This window comes from Haliaeetus albicilla, chromosome 20 (assembly GCF_947461875.1).
Source record: "Haliaeetus albicilla chromosome 20, bHalAlb1.1, whole genome shotgun sequence".
NCBI classification, from domain to species: Eukaryota; Metazoa; Chordata; class Aves; order Accipitriformes; family Accipitridae; genus Haliaeetus; species Haliaeetus albicilla.
Genome location: NC_091502.1, coordinates 1,954,819 through 1,974,764, shown reverse-complemented (window position 1 = coordinate 1,974,764; position 19,946 = coordinate 1,954,819). Strand labels below are relative to the sequence as shown.

General features: G+C 37.5%; 1 protein-coding gene across 13 annotated transcripts in view; it reads left to right on the top strand.

Annotated features, from left to right (window-relative positions):
- Window positions 1-19,946, top strand: part of NBEA (neurobeachin) — a 509,812-nt gene that overhangs the window by 447,756 nt on the left and 42,110 nt on the right. For all 13 annotated transcript variants that reach the window (XM_069808013.1, XM_069808012.1, XM_069808005.1 and 10 more), the window contains 2 exons: window positions 491-643; window positions 10,984-11,151. In XM_069808013.1, the coding sequence (XP_069664114.1) occupies window positions 491-643; window positions 10,984-11,151 (321 nt within the window). The remainder of the gene's footprint in view (window positions 1-490; window positions 644-10,983; window positions 11,152-19,946) is intronic.

The following is a 19,946-nucleotide window of genomic DNA, read 5'->3' as shown; positions in this document are numbered from 1 at the left end:
AGAAAAATTCATTCACCCTGAATTCTTTTTCCTTATATAGGTAATCAAATTGCCACCTATTCTTATGCAATTAAAGAATATTGAGAAAGTAAAATCAAGACAGTGTTATATCAGCAACTTTTTTTCCCCCTTTTAAGTAGTTTAGTTAAACAGTGATTAAAAAATCCAACATATTTATAGTATTGAAGGCCTAGCATACAGTTTCTTGTACCTGAAGAGGTCTCCTTTATTGATATGCACAGCTTTTCCAAAGTTAGGCTTTTCATAAAAACAGATATGGGAAAAATAAAGATTGAATATTTCACGATGAAAAATATGTTTAACCGTAAGTACAAGAAAACAGATCATAAAACTTCTTAAACAAGTGCATAGAAACATAAACAGAAGCAGGAATGCTCTAGTGTGTACTACAACAGAGCCAGATTCTGGCAGCACCTCTTAGCATCTCCGTATAAATGTAAAGTCTCATTGTGTGTTTTCTCCTTGCTAGGAGCTAATTCCAGAGTTTTACTACCTACCAGAGATGTTTGTCAACAGTAATGGCTATAACCTAGGAATCAGGGAAGACGAAGTTGTTGTGAATGATGTTGATCTCCCTCCATGGGCCAAGAAGCCTGAAGACTTTGTCCGTATCAACAGGATGGTAAGCTGCACTTTAGTTTAGCCTAAGTAAGGAGTTCTGTGTTTTAACAAGCTCACTTAATGCTGTTTTTCATCTCTTTAGAACTAGATTTATAGAAATAAAATAGAAAGTGAAGGAGAATTTGCATTCTGTCTTGCTTGGCAGAACCCTTTATTTTACAATGGATTGTCCTTCCACATGCCCAAATCATGCAAAATGAAATTCAGTTATTTACTCTCTCATGAGAAAGCGTCAGATGGGTATGAGCTGGACAATACAGGATAGCCTGAAAAATTTCAGTGTGTTCCTCCTCACCACCTTCTACATCAAAAAAGAAAAGGTTATTATAAATGCTGGTATCTTGCAAGATATATTATATTCCTTACTCAGCTGAAGCTATGCACTTGCTGTTTATCAGAGATGAACTGGAAGTGTAGAAATGTGAACATAAGACAGCAACTGCAGTCTCTGAAGAAATTTTGCAGAAGAACTGCTCTGATGTAAATCACCATGAAGTCTGCAGAATTTAAGCATGAAAAACATTTATTTATGTTGTATATTTTTGCTTTAATTTGATAGATAATGAATTTCTTGATAGAGTTAATACGTATGTATGCTTCTAGTAATTTTTAGGAAAAACAAGGAATATTCTGATGTTTTGGCCAGCTATAGTTCAATTCATGGTTCTGTTCTGGAAATGGATGTCCCTTAAAATGCATATTGCTTGTCTTGCTTATAGAGTCAGGCCTATACTTTCAATAAGCTATGGGTTTCCATACAGTTGCAGAACTGTTCGGCTTGTGCGTTATTCCCTATAGTGCTTTTGTGGTAGCATTGTAAGTCTAGCACTTTGTTTTCTTCTAGTCAGTTTGGCAATTTAATTTCAGGAACTGTCTGTTTAAAGAAAATTGTTCTTCCGGAGCTGATAGAGAAAATAGCCATATGAAGTTCAAAAGAATAGAAGGCTATTATAAAAACAAACCTATTCCTAGATGTATATGATTTAGAAGCGCCCTCCATTTAGAAGAGTAAACGGTTTGACATATGTACAGCAGTCTCCTAAGGAAGTGATGGCAACTTCATCACTTGAGACATGAAATGCACTACACAAAGCGTGAGAAATGTGTTCCAGGGAGTAGTCCTTCATTGGCAGGAAGAAGCTGAACAACATTTTCCTTCTTTTTCTTGGCTGATTTCTCTTTTAGCTGCATATATTGTGACATTCTTCCTAAAAACAAGTAATTGTCACAGCTGGTGGCAATAAATTCAGGTGCAATTTTACTAGCAAAGAAGGAGGTGGCCTCAAAGGATCACTACACTCCTTTAGCATTCTCTAGCGTGGGATGCGCAATCACAGGTACGTGTCTCTCGAGTGCCCGTATCGCTGCACAGAGCCCTTTTTTTGAGTTGTGGTTGTGGCTCAACCTGAACTGGGCCCAGGAGTAAGCACACTGAAGTGGACCAAGAGGTTTAGTTCTGACATCTGTAAGAACAGAAGTGTGATACCTTAGTGAAAAAGGATAAACAAGCTGCCACCTATTGGGGAATATAATGAGAGATGCATATTAATGACTCCCTTTGGGAAATTTTATAAAGAACGTTCCTTCTTGTATCCTAAATTGCATTTTCTCCATCTTTCCTTTCCACAAAGATGGAATGATTAATAGGAGGATGAAAGTCGCTATATGATAAGAGATTACTTGAAGAAAAGCTTTAGCTTTAGTTTATTTGATTTCTCTTGTGCAATTTGTGCTTTTTAGAAGAAAGCATAGGATCTCTTTACAGGAAATTTTTGTGCTGTTGAAGAAAACGGCTGCTTGAGTGAATTTAGAGTATAGCATTTATGTCCCTTCAGAACTATACTTGCAAGAAAGGCTGATAGTTAAAAGCTGGAAATACCTTTTAAATATTAAGCTGTAATAGCACTAATGACTGATTCCATGTGTGTGTTAGTATGCTCAGATTGCCAGGAGACAGACAAACTGATGTTAAATTAAAGTAGTATTAGAATTACAGGCTTCAACTAATTGAGTATTTCACAGATTTCTAAAATCAGAAACGATCTCACGTATTATACCCTTCCTATACTGTCTTCCACCCCTGTCCCCACAGATGTGAGCATCCTGCCATTATTATACGGTTTTGCCTGGAGGCAGTTTCTGCATGGCCTTTATTCATCCCAGCATCTACTTTTAGCAAGAGCATGATCAGTAGTTAAAATTTGCTTCTACAGAGATACATGCTATCTTCAAGTGAGCAATCTGATGAAGTTCACAAATGATAATAAAGTTGGGAATTGCCTAGAAAAAAGGAGAAAGAGGCATAGATTTGATTGAATTAGATGCAGAAAATACACCAAAAATCACCTTGGGAGGAAAGAATTAAAGGTAGTCAATATGAAGCAGAAGTCTGGAAACAAAAACAGTACCAAAAATAGAGCAGCAGCGAGGGAAGGGTGACAATGAGCAGCAATTAGATTAGATAAAACTCTGTAATTCTATATTCACCAGAAATAAGTGTATTTTAATGCCATCTATGGAGAATCATTGCATCACAGAGGATGTAAACAGTTGTACCTGTCTATGGTCCTTTTGAGACTGCACCTGGAATATTGGATTCACTTCTGGGCGACTAGATGACAGAAGAAGTATTCACATTTGGATGGAGTTCAGAGGATAGAAGCAAAGTGGATAACTTTGGGAAGAGCATGATACATGCATAGTTTTTTTTAAAGCGTATTATAAAGTAACAAGTAGCTAAAGAAGGATAATCCCTTGCATGAAAATGCAGATAGTATATGTAGTAAGGAGTAATGGAATTACATTTTGAAAGTGTAATAATTTGAACGTGTAATAATTTTTCAGAAAAACTTCCTCATGTAGGGTTTTATTAGTGGATACAGCAAACTGCCCCTATGCTCTCTTTTTGGTCACTAGAACTAGACTGGCCAAAGTATGGAACAAATACAAAGTGACTGGAAAGTTTGACATTCCCTACCTAATTCCGTGTTTTGAACCGTCCAGCAGATGTATTATTCAGTTAGGTCATCCCCAGGCGAAACGTTGGCTGTTATACAAGAATCTATCTTGAGAAAAAAAAAAAAAAAAATAGCCTGGGTGTGGTGCTGACGTGTAAAACACAGCAAGCTTGTGCAAGCCTGGAATTTCTACAGGAACTTAGCAAAGCAAGGAGAGAACATGTTTACAGGAAAGCCACAAAAAATTGAGGAATATTTCAAGTAAGTGTTATCCTGATCCATTTTCTAATGAAATCAACAGTAGTCACTTCATTTCAGTGGAAAGGATCCTATGTGATACCGCATAACATAGTGGGATCTTGTTTTTCCCTAGCTGACAATGTTTTCTTCTGTTCATACATATTTTTTGCTTGCTGCAGGCATATATAATGTGTAATTTTATGTGCGAGTAAATACAAATCCTTATATACAGCCTACTTGCACATTTATGAATGTAAACATTTTCTTTAAATAACAGCAAGAATTTCAGCTTTTCATCCTAAGACTTAGCAAGGCAACTAGAGAACAGCCTAGAAAAAGTCACAGAGGCACAGTGACATAAATCAGCGTAATTTAACCAATTGGTTAAGAAGCTTTACTAAAATCCTGTGCAAATTAATAAATGGCAGGCAGGGTTTTGGTGGTGTTTTATTCGATTGTTCAGCTGGGTGTTTTACACTTCTAACTAAACACAGAAATGGAAATGGTTTTCCATCCGAAGAGATTCCTTTCAACTTGTGAAAATTAGACTTATAAAGACTAGAAAAGACATTCAGTCAAGTTACTTTTAAGACCTATTACAGTAGCTTCTAAAGCACTCAGTGTATACATCAGGGATTGTTGTACCAGTTTTATTTATCCATACAAAGCTAGACTGATTACTACGGAGTTACTCATGAAACATTAATAAAGCACTATGTTCAATGCTAACATGATTATGGTCTGACCTCGGCGATGGCACAAAGGACAGAGGCAGAAAGTGTCCCTGATAACATTACCCTAATGCTGGGCTCATCAATCATAATCTCCCAGTTTACCAGGAAAAAAACCCCACGCATAAAACCTTCCACAGATGTGCATCTGTAGTCCTACTCAGCCTCTCAGTCCCCACAGACTTAGAGCGGTCCTGAGAGCCAGAAATAGAACAGATTCAGTCAGTAAGTCAAGCATGTTAAATCAAGGCAGGGAGCACCACTGCGAAACACTGAAGCAGAGCTTTTATAATAAGTATTCTTTAGTTTTGAAACAAAAGATGCAAGATTGTGTAATTCAAAGTTAATTATCATGATATTTTCATTATGGCTTATGCACATATTAAATTACAAATTACAGCATTGAGTAAAATGCATTCACTATAAATTACATTTTTGAGAGACTAAACGGTGTCCTGTTTTTGTTATACATATTTTGTTCCTATTACATAACTGTTACTAAGATTGAATTTTCTTTCTGTCTTTGAAATGATTTATTTGCGCTCTTCTGCTGCCAATTACATTTTTGTACAGTTCCCTGGCTATTCAGAAGCATGCATAGTATTTCATAATTAAAAAGCTTCTTGAATAGTCATTAGAAACATCTATTATGAAATCACTGTGCTATGAGGATCTGGAAGATTTATCTTTTCTCCTCATTGTTCAGCAGCAGTTGACATTCCTTTTTTACCAGATAAGCAGTAGATAAAATTTGATATTACTTCCTCAGTGGTAGCTTTGATTTTATTTTGTGTTTTGCCAAAGTTTGTTCTCAATGCAATTAAAACTCATTCAGCTAACAGGGGTTTCAATCTAATTTGGAAATGACAGTGATTTATTTTTTTTTAAAGCTTTCTAAATCTCTGAAGAATCTTATTTACATCTTGAAGACGCTCACATAAAGGACCAGTTTCTGTGCAGACATCCCTGAATAACCCAAATCTGTAGAATGCACTTCTGTGGAACTTTTATTAAAATGTTACTTAGTTTAAACAAACATAACTAATTTCAGATATCAGTATTGCCTGTTATTTTATGACGAGAATCAAAGATTTTGCTCAGATAATCAGCACAAGAAATGGTAAATGAGGCAGAGGAATATTAGGCAGAGAGCATATCTATATTCAATGGCTGCAGAGGAGCACAGATGTAAGGGCAGAGAAGAAAAACCCAGCTCAGGCTGAAAGGGACAATGGTCTGTTACAGAGCAGATCTACAGAACCACAGTGTCTCAGAGTAGTTTTAAGAAAATATTTTTAAATATCCTGAGTATAAGTTAGTAGAAAGATGCTGCGACCGGAGTTCTTGGGGAGGCAGACGGCGTATAGCCGTGGAGGGGAGGGACACGAGGCAGGCGCTGCAGAGAGGGGCAGGGGTGGCGGTGGTCCAGGTGAGGGGCAGCATCAGAGCTCTCCTCTTCTCTGGGGACACAAAATACCTGGGTAACGCAAAAGGTCACGTTAGAAAGAGGGTGGAATAGTTTATTTTATCAGAGCTCCTGAGACTTTACACGGCGCACAGTGTGCATTAAAATAAAGACTAATGCCTCCTACTGGAATCACTGTAAAAAATAATTTTAACATCAAGTTCGGATGAGCAGAGAGGAAAGAGTGCAGTGTTCCTACTGCACAAAGGGCTGAAAAGAGCTATAGTGATTGATGCCACTAAACGGTGGCTTGGCTCATATTAACTTTATTTGGTTTATACATAAACATAAACTTACTGATACGTATTTACATTTTACACCACCACAGGTCAGATTTTCAGCCTATGGAACATGTGTGCATACACTTGCCTGCAAACACACAAAACCCGCAGTACTTTTACTTTAAAATACGTGTACACTAGATGTATAATGATGCTTGCGATTTACCTATTAGCAGTAAAAGTCATTCCATTGAAAACTGTGACATGGGAGAATCCTTACTCAAAACAAAACCCATGAAAAAATACTGACTGGAATGCTGCTGTTTGAAAATGAAGCCCTAGTAACAGTGGTTCTACAAGCAAGTTCAGTTTGAGAGTGCCTGAATAAAACTCGGTTTTCTGTACATTTTAAGTATAATAAAAAACAAGCTGGATATTAGCTCATTTCTGTTTAACAGTAATAATCTTTAAAACCCATAAATAATATTACATAATTATATAAGTAATAATTAAAAAATGGGTTCCTTCTATTTCATATTGAAAATATGCTCAAAAAATTAAAGGCCCCCAAATGCTTTACAGCCAAAATATTCTTGAAAAATGCTGTTCTTTAGGGTCATCACCAGCCTATTTTAAGGATATTATTGTTACCGTTTTCTGTATGTTGTTCCTACTGTACCTACAAATTATTTTTTACACAGAAAATTCCCTCACCCTATTCCCTACTGAGCATTGCATATTCTTGAGAAACCAAACGATGTACTGTTGACAGGGAACAGCTCATAAATTTTCAGGAGGCCCTTACACGGAGGGGGAGCAGCCTGTGCATTAGAGCAAATTAGGGAGAGGATTCGGCAAGTATCGCATGAGTGGTGTTGCAAAAGGACTTGGGAGAAACATCAGCAAACCAGGTCAGACCTGACATCAGAAGCTTTATCCTGACTAAGTGAATCCAGGTTATAAAGCCCACATCAGGAGCCTTGGCTGCGCCGAGGGCCAGGTAGGACTTGGTAGCCTTTCAGTGGCCCATTCTTGAGTGCACCCTACCTGCCGTTTGTGCTCAGCGCCGTACGCCACAGGACACCCCAATGGGGAGGACGTGGACATCCATGCATCATCGCATCCCGCAGCCGGGACTCCGCTTCACAGCTCCGGCTCCTCTCTCCATCCTCCGCTCTGGTCTCTGCCCCGAATCCCCCACTGCGCCGGTCTTCCACCGCACAGCGCCTGCCAGGCACGGCACTCTCCGTCCCCTCGCTACCACCAACATCCTCACAGCCTCCCCGACGGCAGCTCTTCTGGCTTCCGATTTTGTGCGGAGTTCTGAACTTTATAGTTCAAAATAATTAAAATCACTCCTTACAAATTTCCCCAAAGTTTCCCCAAGAAACTAAGGTTCTTCCCCAAGAAACTAAGGTTCTTCCCCAAGGGACTAAGGACACCAAGGTTCTTTAAAGAACCATTAGACCTATAAAGGTAGTACAATAAATCAGCTCAAAAAATGGGAGACAAAGACGTGACATGCTGCTCTTAAAAAGTAGCTCGTTTATTTTAAAAGTTATTAAAGAACCATTCATCCATGTGAAACAGAAGTTCTCCAAACCTGCCAGGGTCAGTAAGACCTTCTCCGGAATGACAAGCTGCTGAATAAGGGCTGGTCATGCAAGTAGAAACTGCCTCAGGGAAACATAGCATAGGCATTCAACCCTCCTAACCTTGAAGGTCAAAGAAAGTGTACCCCCCCAGTGAGCAAGACTGGCAAACTGGTAGCCACAGATGAGGAGAAGGCTGAGGTACTCAACAACTTTTTTGCCTCAGTCTTCACTGGCAAACTCTCTTCCCACACTGCACGGGTGTTGGACTAGATGATCTTTAATGGTCCCTTCCAACCCAAACGGTTCTATGACTCTAACACCAGAGAGAGGATGTTAGAGGAGATAATGGGTGAAATATGCTCATTTGACCCAAGCATTTCTTTTTAAAAATTTACTGTCCCACCTTTAAATTGTCAAATTTTTGCTGTTTTCCTGAAATGCTCTCCATATTCTAGAAATAATACTGCTATTTTTGACCAAAGCAAATGCCTAACAATTTTTTTGTTAATTACTTTTTAATAAATAATAAATACAGGTGCAAAAGAAACTTATAAATATGCAGAGTTTGGAGGAGGAAGAGAATGGCTAGGCTGCTCACTGTAAGTTGGTCGGAGATGGATGCTGGAAAGACAACAGGCTTTAAATTCTATTTTAAGTTTTATTATGTACAAAGGAACATTAAAAATTGAGCATTTAAATGTTAGGAAATGCTTTATTTATGGTTGCTGTGGCATACTTAATTTTATCCTTGCGTGCTATCATCCTGCATGCTAAATGAGGTAAAAGTACTATGAAAAAGATTATATGGGATAATGTAGTTGCTGACTATATCTTGTTGCACACGCACAATACAATATAATTCAGGATCTGGCATTTCTTAATTATCGATTGGGAGACATGCTTTGAAACCAAATAGTATTAGTTTAATAGTATTTAGTATTAAGTAGTATTAATGCTATTTAAATAATATTACTTGCAATTTGCATATGATGGCCTCTGATTTTGAAAAGGAAGAAACAAATTTTTATATGGCTCTCTGCAACATTTCTTTATAGCTTTTTATGTTATCCCGAACTTAAGCCCTTGAAAACTGAGCTCCATGTCAGCTATTAAGCCTGAGCCTTCCCATCCATTTTCCTCAGAAACAAGAGTCACTGGTTTCGGCTGAGAAGGGTCCAGTTTTCCACCAAAGCAGAGTTCCTCTTCCATGTGGAGCATGGCAGGGAGAACGTCTGAGGAACGGTTGCCTGATCACTCAGGGAGCCAGACCCATGTGGCTGCCCTGACTGTGGCTATTCCTGGGGGTGGGCAGGGGGCTGCTGCCGGTGGGCAGTGCATGCGTTGTACTACGCACAATATCCCATGAGTAGCCCTGAAGCAGCCTCCTTTTGATGTAAATGAGTAAAATGAAAACAATTTTTTTCCCAAAGTTTATCCCCCTGTAAAATTTGAACTTTTCCTGGGGCAGACATGAAACCCTGTCCTAGCTGGAAGGTGTTTGTGCGAAGTAGTGGCACTGTGCTAGAAACAATGGAGGAATTAGGATTTCTCAGGGGAAGAGAAAAAAAAAGCCACAGTCTTTGAGAATGAAAAATATTAGATAATGTAATAGAGAGGGTTGCTGCCAGCTCTGCCTATATGCAGTGAGTAGTAGTAAGCTTGACATAGACGTTTACATAATAAATTGTATTAAGGCTGGGGTGGTTTTTTTTTCAGAGCGAGCCAGGCTCTTTTTGGTGGTGCCCAGTGACAGGACCAGAGGCAATGGGCACACACTCAAACACAGCAGGTTCCCTCTGGACATCAGGAAAGACTTTTTTACTGTGAGCGTGACCGAGCACTGGCACAGGTTGCCCAGGGAGGTTGTGGAGTCTCCAGCCTTGGAGATATTCCAAAGCCATCTAGGGACAGTCCTGGGCAACCAGCTCTAGGTGCCCTGATGGAGCAGGGGGGATGGACCATGTTATTTCCAGAGGTCCCTTCCAAACTCAGCCATTCTGTGATTCTGGGTTGGTTTGTGGTTTGTTTTTTTTTTCTAACAAACTAATTGGAAGTTAGTTGCCAGATCTGAGAACTGAACTGCACTTGTCCTGATCAAAGGGAACTAGGTATATGACACTGTACAAAATCAGGACTGTGACGGAGTTTGGGCAAAGACACATATAAAAACTTGGTCAATGAACCCTGAATCTTTATTTTAATACCAGTTCCTGTTTATCGCCGTTCTTCTGTGAAGGTAGCATTAGGAAGGAAGGAACGAGTGTGCCAGGATGGCATCTTAAATACATGATGCGTCTTTATAGGAGAATGATTTGTGTATCCAGGTATGGGCTCATGGGAAACTCAGATAGGTAATCTGGTTGAGGTAAGGAGAAACTGTGCAATGCCTTCAGCTTTCGAAAGCTCCGGTTCAGGCAAGGATCTCTCCTAAGGATGCCAATCATGTCTGATACAGGCACATTGGTTGGATCAGGCTCAACGGTAATACTATCATCATTTCCTCCATCTAGAATTAATCTCTTTCCATATGCTGAGCAAAGAATAGCAATCCTTGAACCAGTTTTTAAACTAGCGAGTTGCAGCCTGTGTTTTCTCCGGTGAACCAACCTAATGCCAAAACTGAGTGTGAAAAATGCTTTTCTCCTTTGAGAAATCAGTCACAATTCACATACTGAGTTCAGAACCTCATTTTGCCAGTACAGCTTTTTAATCCTCAAGTTTCCATTTTAGATTTAAGACTAATTAGAACTAGTTGGAAAATGAGTTGGAAGATTGGGTTTTTGAAATTGTTTTCCCATTTTCATCAGTTTTTCTTGACAAATTACCTAACTTATTTGACAAGCCCAAAAATTAATAATTAAAATCCTTGCAGCTAGGAGAAACCCAGTAGCTGAGAAGAAAATTAGCATGATATAAAGCTGAAGGAAAGAAGGATATCTTTTTAGTGTTTCTCTCAATATAATTAGTTCTGGTTTTTAATTTTTGAAGGATTTCAAATATATCAAATAAGCCTGAACAGGAAATGTAATGATACCCATTATGTTTCCTCAGTTAATAGGAAAAGGTAGGATGTAATTTAAGCATGAAATTGTGAGATGGAATTTACTTCCTAACTCTGAATTTCACTTGCAGGCCCTGGAAAGTGAGTTTGTATCATGTCAACTTCATCAGTGGATTGACCTTATATTTGGCTACAAGCAACGAGGACCAGAAGCAGTGCGTGCACTCAACGTTTTCCACTACCTAACGTATGAAGGCTCCGTGAACCTGGACAGTATCACTGATCCTGTCCTCAGGGAGGTAGGTGTTTACTGCCATTTTGTTCTAAAAACTACTGCCGTCTCACAAGAAATGGTACTTTTTCCATCTTTCACTGCTGGAGAAAATTGTTGTGTGTGACTTGATTCAGAACTTGGGCACTGGGTGACTTCAGAAGCAAGCGTTAAAAAACTAGCAATAAAACAGATGTCCCAAAGTATTTTGTTTGCTTGAAGTTACTAATATATTTAATGGTCAGTTTGATATGGGAAATTATAATGTAACGGATATATTGTAATATGTGTTCTGCTTCTTATAATTTACTTTTGTTAAGTTCACTTAGTAGAACTGAAAAGCTGAAAGAAAAAACTGCATCATAGTCCATAGGGAAAAAAATCTAACCTTTTCAGTCAGATAATGTTGGTGTGAACTTGTATCTGAAAAAGAATATATTTGCTAGAGTGACAGTAGCAATTATTCAGATTACTTTTGCATGAAGCACATAAAGTATAATCAAACTGTTACTAATATAGAAAATGTTTGCTATTTCTTGTGCATACAAGTATTTATGTATATATGTATGTGTGAAATATATATACGTGCGTATATATACAAGTGAGCATTTTAAATTTATCAGTAAATTAACAAAAAAATTGTACTAGCTATCCTGATACATGTTTCCTTCCAGTGACTGTATTTGTTTTTAGTAAGACTATTAATTTGAATGATCATTTTCTAATATCATCCATTCATTGGCTAAAACAATTGAAATTTGGTGAAAAGTGTGAAGAAGCAACAGCTGCTAGATGAGTACCGCTGTGATGAAGCTGTACACACAATCTTCCATTCCCGCAGATAGCTGCCATCTGCTGTATGCAAAACAGTAATAATTTATACATTGCCAGGCGATGGGGTTTTGTTTGTTTGTTTGTTTGTTTTCCAGTCTTGGAGACAGAAATCTACAGATTTGAGAAAGAGATTCTAGAAAGCATTCATATTCAGCTAAATGCTGGGGTTTGGCATGTTGTTTTTTAGTAGTGCATTGTTGCATCTTGTTACATTTGGTGCTTTTTGAGGAGCAGAACTAAAAAAACATTCAGACCCCTAGCTTCCTAGAGCTGGATTTTCACACCATGCACTGCAAAGCTTATATTGTGTAAACAGTTAGTATTTGTTTAGTTTTAAGAATGGCCAGAATTGCTTTGATCCTATTGCCTCAAATATTTAAAGTTAATGTCTACATAATGGTTTTCCAGATTTAAATCTTTCAGTACGAGAAGAGTCAGTAAGGTACAAAACTGGCGATACGAAGGAGCAATGCTTTTTAAAGCATAAAACAGGTGTCAAGCACCATGAATACAAGGGATTTGCATGGCTTAAGGTCCTGATTTGCATGGGCAGACTCCTATGCCTTGACTTTAAGGGTCTACTCCCATAGGGCAGCTTGTAGGATTGAGGTCTATCTGTCTGTCTGTGCACCTTATTTAACATCTTATGACATGATAAGACTCTTCAGCTCTCCTGTGGCTCTACTTACATGCATAACTTGTCATCAGAAATTTCAAGAAATTCACGGAGATGTTTTTGTTCACTCACTTGTACATCTAACCCATGCCCTGTCAGTCAATAGCATATAAACTTCTTCTTAGGCTATTTACACCATGTAAGCTTCTAAAAGCTCTACTTTATCTTCATTGCCACAAGTTAGATTAGTAAATAAAATTCACTGTTAGCAATGAGAAGGCAACATGTCGAGAAAAAATGAATCCTCCTAATTTTTGTTATATATAGATACGTGGAGTTGTATGCATGCATTTAAAAATAGTATGCTTTCTCCTTCAAGAGGTCTCAGACTTTGGTGATTTGTGGTTTGTCATAAAAAGGTTAAAAATAGTTTTTATTAATTTTTAATCAGAAATTACAATACACCTGTAAATATAGACAGATTTAGAGCCGCCTTCTCTTTCCCTGAGCTCTATTTATGAAACTAGCAGACATTCTCTGGCCAGTAATAAAGCATTTGACATCTTGATGGTCTAGTAGATCAGGTATTTGGATGTCATGTTTCTGTTACAAGTATATATGTTCTATATGCATTGGTTTGTTGGCTTTTTTTTCCCCACTTTATTCTGGCTTTTACTAGATACTCCAGAAAATAAATTAAAAGCAAAAAGACCTTTTAAAAGCCCCTGAAGATAACTTATAAATACAGAAAGGATAGGAACAGTAGCACCTTTAAAAATAGTGATAACAATTGTTTAGTATGTTTTACAGTGGCAGGTGGTGGTGTCTGGCATCTTAACTTAGAAACACTGCAATTTAAAATTAATTCAGCTTTGCAGTTATCCAGGAAAATGCATCTCTCAGTACCCAAATGCTCTTGATGTTTATTTTCTAAATAAACTGAAACATTTTTGTTCTGTCACACAGGAGATGGTGAATGTTCTCAATAAATGGCTGTAAAATAGGCCAATCGATACAACTTTATTGGCAGCAGCCATTATCAGACCAATGGGCTCAAATACAGCAGTAGCCTCCTCAAACTGTGGCCGGTAACTAATTTCATATTGAGTCCCAGCAGAACCTGTCCAGTGAAATAAGGCTCCAAATAAAAAACCCTCCCATTTAGGTCTGAGCTGATTGAAACACATCATTTAAAAAGGCAGATCCCGTGACCTGTTCGTGCTATACTTTGGCCCTTTCACTTTCACCCTTTGCTTGAGTACCTCACTTAACCACTGAGGAATAGGTTGTCCTTAACTTTCTGTGAAGAATGGCAAAGGAGTCACTTCAGTAGCCTTCTAGCTGGAGAAAAAAAAATATATTCAATGGTGGGATAACTCATCCCTGCCATTCCTTACATTTTTGTCACGTGTGTGGGGGAGCCCTCTAAGAACTCTCTACTGCTTAACACTGAAAATATGGCTATCTTGTGCTTTTGTTCTGTTTGGACCTATTTAGTAGAAGACTCTCCATCTGGCTTGCTTGCTTCATTTTCATTTTTTGCAAATTTACAATGGGTGAAACCGGAGTGCTGGGATAGCATTAAGTTTTAGATTACTAAAGTCTATGAAATCATATATGTCTGCCCCTATAATGACTCTTCCACAGCTTAAGATCTGCACTGGATGGGTAAAATATACATGTTTCATTTAAACATACTGATTTTGATTTTTCAAACAACTTTTTAATTTTCTGATACCACAAAAAATACTTGAGCGCTATAATTTATTTCAAGTAATGATGAGGGCAACGTAAAAGTTCTGACTGAAATGTTCCATGGAATGTATAAAATTGAATTTTGTTGTTTAGATCTTTTAGGATTAGAAATTGGGAAATTCTCCAGTTCTACCAGTTCTAATGGTCTCTCTTACTCTGCACGTTGCAAAATTGTTTTCATATTATAATATGGAGGACAAAAAATATGTAACAAAATAAACATTTTTCAGGCCCCAAATTAGTCTTTTTTTTTTTTTTTTGCAACCTTTTGTTTGTATTCTATTTGTAAATTTTTCCTTTTTTAAAGTAAAAGCAGTGAGGTGAAAGCTAAAACTTGAAGAACAGCTTAAGGATATTGATTCATTCTTACTTGACAGGTGAAATCATGGTTGCAGCACTAACCACAGCAATTACAGCATTAAAATGTCAAGAAATTAGAGGTCAGAATAACAGATAATTTTCTTCCTTTTGTCAGATTAAAAATTGACATTCTTTGACAGCACAGGATCTCTGGCTGAGAAAATTATGACAGCTTAACTCATCTTGTACTTGTAAAGCAGTAATTGATAATGAACTTTACCATGACAGTCTTCTCCTGTGGAGAAACATGACAGAACATCCCTGGTACAAAGCCTGTATCTCTTTTTAATATGTAAACAGTAGTTATATTGGACATTAGATGTTATTTGGAATTGTCTTTACTGTTAGTTTACATCATAATCCAAATCCTTTCCACTGGACAGATTTGGCTGACTTCAAGGGGTTGATGCTGAGAATGCTAATGTATAATGAACAATGTCAGAATTTTAGTTTGTTTATAGTGCTGCGATATTATCGGTTCACTTCTTTAGGAAAATATGGTTCCTCCCCTGGTTTCTCCCAGGATGTCTATAGATTTTAGGAGCCTCATTTTTCCCAAATGCCTGGAAATCTGAACATTCAAAAATCAATAGAGTTGGGTTTTCTTTCAAGTTAGGAACTTCTTTCTGAATGACACAAAGTGCTGTGGCTGAAAGGGAATCGCACAGTTATACTGGTCATTAGAAAATGCAACAGAAGAGCTAAAATTATTTTCAGTACCACCATGTAGATTAAACACAAAATAATTAAGTGGGCAGTTAGCGCATAATAGATTAATCACATGTAGTACTGAAAGCACATCTAGTGTGCAGAAAAGTACTATTTCAGGTTTTCTGATTATTTGTTTAAAATCATAGCCAGATTTCTGGTTACTTTTTTTTAGACATTCAGCTTGTTTGTGATTAGAAACGTTTTGAAAAATCCAGCGAAACATCGTATTACACAGCTATTGGTTTGCGCTAGACTTGAGGCTAACTTTGTGTCATCCCTGTGTTCTACGTGAGCTGCAAATGCAGCCTCGCAGCGCAGTACGGCGACTTTCCTGCAACCGCTGCATCTTCACCAAATGCTCGCTTCCCCCCCAGTCCGATGGGAATTGCAAGTGCGTAGGAAAGCAAGGCGGTGTGAAGCTACTGGGCTCCGATATTTGTTCCGAGCAGCCACCTGTCAAAATACCTGAGCAGACTCGCAACTCACACGGCAAATTGAAAAATGATTAAAATTGCTAGTGTTTGACAGGCAGTTGCTGCACCCGTAAACTAATCCTAGTAGGACGGTTTTGCTGGCAGCTAACAGAGCATATGGCCTATGCAATATTTATTTCTTTGGTGGTGACTTGATATTTAGCATATTTAAATAATTTGAAAAGTCATAATGATGCGGTAGTCTTGCAGTGCTTTTCAGTTACCCTCATTTCTGGGTTTTATTTTTCCTCTTATATTTTCTTCTGTTATCTCTTTCTTTGATCTGACAGGAATAACAAAGCATCCCTCTGGATCTGCTATAGTGAAATATGCCCACAGGAAGCAGAGTAGATCACATCAGTTTTCACTTCTTTTTTTTTCTCCTTTCCTTTTTTCCCCCCTCCTTGCTGAAACACTCTTTGCTACTACAGACGGCTGACATGATAGGGCTGTCAAGACTCAGCAAGATAGATATATCTTTAACAAAGGGAGCTGGAATGCTAGCCTTTCCCTGGTGCCTGAACCTGGCAAATTTATGAGGAAAAAATTAACACACTATTCTAATAGCACTGTATAATGCTTTCAATGCTTTCAAAGTAATGCCAGCCCTTGCAACCATGTGCTTGTTCTTGCTTTCGCTCGGAGTTCTTCTTATTTATTCTGATTTCATTTTTAACTTGTTAGATCTTTTTCTTCTGGGCGCTCTTTCTTTGATGTGACAAGAATATCAAAACCACCCCTATGGATCTGCTTGATTGAATTGTACCCACAGCACTGGCCACTTACATGTTCGGTTGTGCTTAATTGCCTCCATACAAGGGATGGTCTTCGCTTGCTTTCTAGGAGCAGTCCCGCTTAAGCATGAATACGGATAGTGGTGAAATAGGTAGGAAGCTGCAAGTAGTATCAATATCCACTTTTTTCAAAGTTATTTGAAGGAATCTGTATAGCAAGAACAGTTATTCAAGTAAAAGTCATCATCAAAGTAGAAATTTTTTTCTTACACCCTAAGGGCTCTGTTCTTCTCTAAGAAATGTGTATTTGCATCCTGTTGATTTTTGTTGAAAAGTCTACATCTCCTTCCCTCCCAAATACTGTGCTTCCCAGACATACAAAAGAGGGATTTTTCTTCTGAATTTATATTGTTTTGGAGAAAAACACCTTAATTATTTTATAGTCTTTTTGGCCTGTGAGTCTGTTTTGTATGCGTTAAGAGATTATCAACAGAAAACTAAATGGATTTTTGTGTTTCACTCTGGGAGCATCTATGGATATAATAATTTTTATGTCTTTCCAGTGAGCTTCAGAGCTCAGTATCCTTGTCTGTAAGTGGGAAAGGAAGAGTTTTTACTTGCTGTCACTTTGTTACGAGAGCTCTCTGTAGATCAAGAAGAAAAGCAGGGATTTTTTGAGGGTAAGATATTTATTTCTGTAGGTAAAGATTCCTGCAGAAGGCACTGAATACAGGAGGAGACACGTTAAATCAGAATATTCAATAAGGAATTAGCGTAAATTGCATGAGGTCAGTTACCACACAGTAATTGCCCAATGTATAGTCTTGTTTCTCGTTCAGGGGAAAGGGCTTTCAGAATACTGCAGAATAACTGAAACATTTTAACTATGCATCCAATTTCACTATGAAATAACTTCTGGGGAGCACCTACCCTAAGTAACACAAGCCATTTATGACAAAGAGTCAGAAATCATGATCTGATCCATAGGATTCCAAATTTAAAACATCCTTCTACCATTGCTTCCACCAATTATCTACAGTTAGATTAATGATTGATCATGGTATCTCCTGTTAATGAATGTATGAGAGATGATCAGGTAGTCAGTGTTTTAGTGAATCTGTGCTCATCTGAGTTCATGACATTCCTGGGTCATGCTGTTATATGTTTATGAGAATTCAGAATCTTTTCATAGTCAAGAAAATACACAGTTCCTGGAAGTAAAACAAATTGTGGCGTACAGGTGGTTTTTTGGTCCAAAATGTCATAGCAGAAGGTTTGGGATTTGTTTATTATTCGTTGTACTTGCGCTCAAAAAGCTCGGCATCCAGACAGCGCTAAGCCCTGCCACTTACCGTACATCACCAACCATACACTGAGCACTCAAACTGAAGAACTGCCCATAACTTATTTAGCTGGTGAGACTTCAACCAGCTTGTTTGATAAATATTTCAGATAGTTCATTCATCAAAGGAATACTAGGGTCGGTTTGTAAATAACTCATAGCCCAGAAGAGTGTCTCGCTCTACTTTGAGTATTATTTGGAATAAATTGTTTGGCCAGGTCTCATCTACGTTAGAAATTTCATATGCATTTTTATCAGAACATCCTGGAGTCTTACTCAAACTGAGTTTAATGTTTTGCTGATAGAAAAAAAACATCATTAACTGCAATTGCTCTCTTTTATCGCAGAAATATATAAAGTATAGGTCTTGTACATGGAAATTTCTTCTTTATTGTCTGGTTATTTTGCTTTTTTTCTGTATGGATGACAGGTACCAATTATTGATTTTTAAAATTAGCAACAAGCATTTCAACATACACTTAAAAGTAATCTTTTATGTGAGAGAGACAGAGAGAGAGAGAGATGGGGTGAAAATTACTGCAGCTGATTTTAACAGAAATAGCTGGAAGGGGCTTCTTTTTTCCTATTAGCACAGATTTCAGTTATATTACACTGTCATTACCTCAGCATAAATTAACTATTATTCAAAACATTTCACACACAGCAGTTTATTGGAACAGATATTACTCAGTCTAAGTATCTAGTCATTCACTTAGAAAGATGCAAAGCTGAGCTTTCTAAATGTTTTAAACATATTGATAATGTGCCTCTTTAATGCCATTTTGAAGCCTGTGTACAGTATATCTATATTATTGTTTTCAATTTATGTCAAGAACAAAGTGAAGTTTTGAAGAATGTGTTCTGGGAAATAATCCAAACAGAATTATTTCTTTATAAGCTAAACCCTGAAAATAACTGAGAACATTTATTTTAAATGTAACAGTATAACCTGTTTCCAAAACTGAAATTCTAATATACTCTGAAGCTTCATGAACACTCTATGCGACACCTTTCAGTACGTATGTTTTACCTACTTCCCTGACAGTCCTTTTTCAGCTGTTAGTTTTGAAGGTTTGCCTGTTCTCTGAGATAGTTCTTGTGTCCTGCAGTGGATAAATTGAAGGCTGGCAGATGGTTGGAGCCTCATCACAACCACAATTTGTAGTGAAGAGTATGTGCTTTGCAAATCTCAGAGCACCTTCTTAAAGTGGGAAGAAGGCAGATGATTTGTGATAGAAAGATGAAGCTGAGAGCAAAGAGATAAGCCAGCATTTACTTTCTGTTCAGATAAAAAAGAAAACCACTGATGTTATATTACCACATTCTTAATGCATTTTATTTCATTAACACAGGAAGATTTTACTCATGGTTTTGCTATTTTTTTTTTGACAAAGCAGAAATAGAACATGAAGTCACATTTTTAATTTTGTAAGTTGCACTTTTAATTTTGTATACTTTTATATTTATAAAACACAAACAAAATACGCGTGCTAGTTACTTTGGTTTACTGAGTCTGTTCTGCCTTCCAAGCATTAAAAAATGTCTTCAGTGATCATGTTTTATTTCAATAATAAACCAGAAGAAAAAAAAGTCACGGCTAAAATGCATTCTTTAATGGTTAACTACCCTTTCCTCTTTTATTACTGCAAGCTTTCAGAAGGCCTGTTCTCTTGTTTGCTTCCCTGTTTTCCTCATTTTCTTTTGTGTTTTCCTACAGGGGAAGTTCTTAATTGTAAAATAAGTAGAAATAAATATGATGCATATGTTCTGTGTAATGGCTTTCTGAAACGTGTAAGATAATCTTCTGGCAGTAAAGATTACTCGTTAGTTGAGCTATTAATAACGTTTATTTTCCACGACAATGATGTTCTCTAGACTTGATCCTATACCTTCACTTGTTTACTTCTACATCAAAAGATGTCAGTGTCCCAGTAGTTCAGAAGACTACCTGCTTAGGATCATCTGAGTTCTTGTCAACTACTGGCCAAATTGCCATGG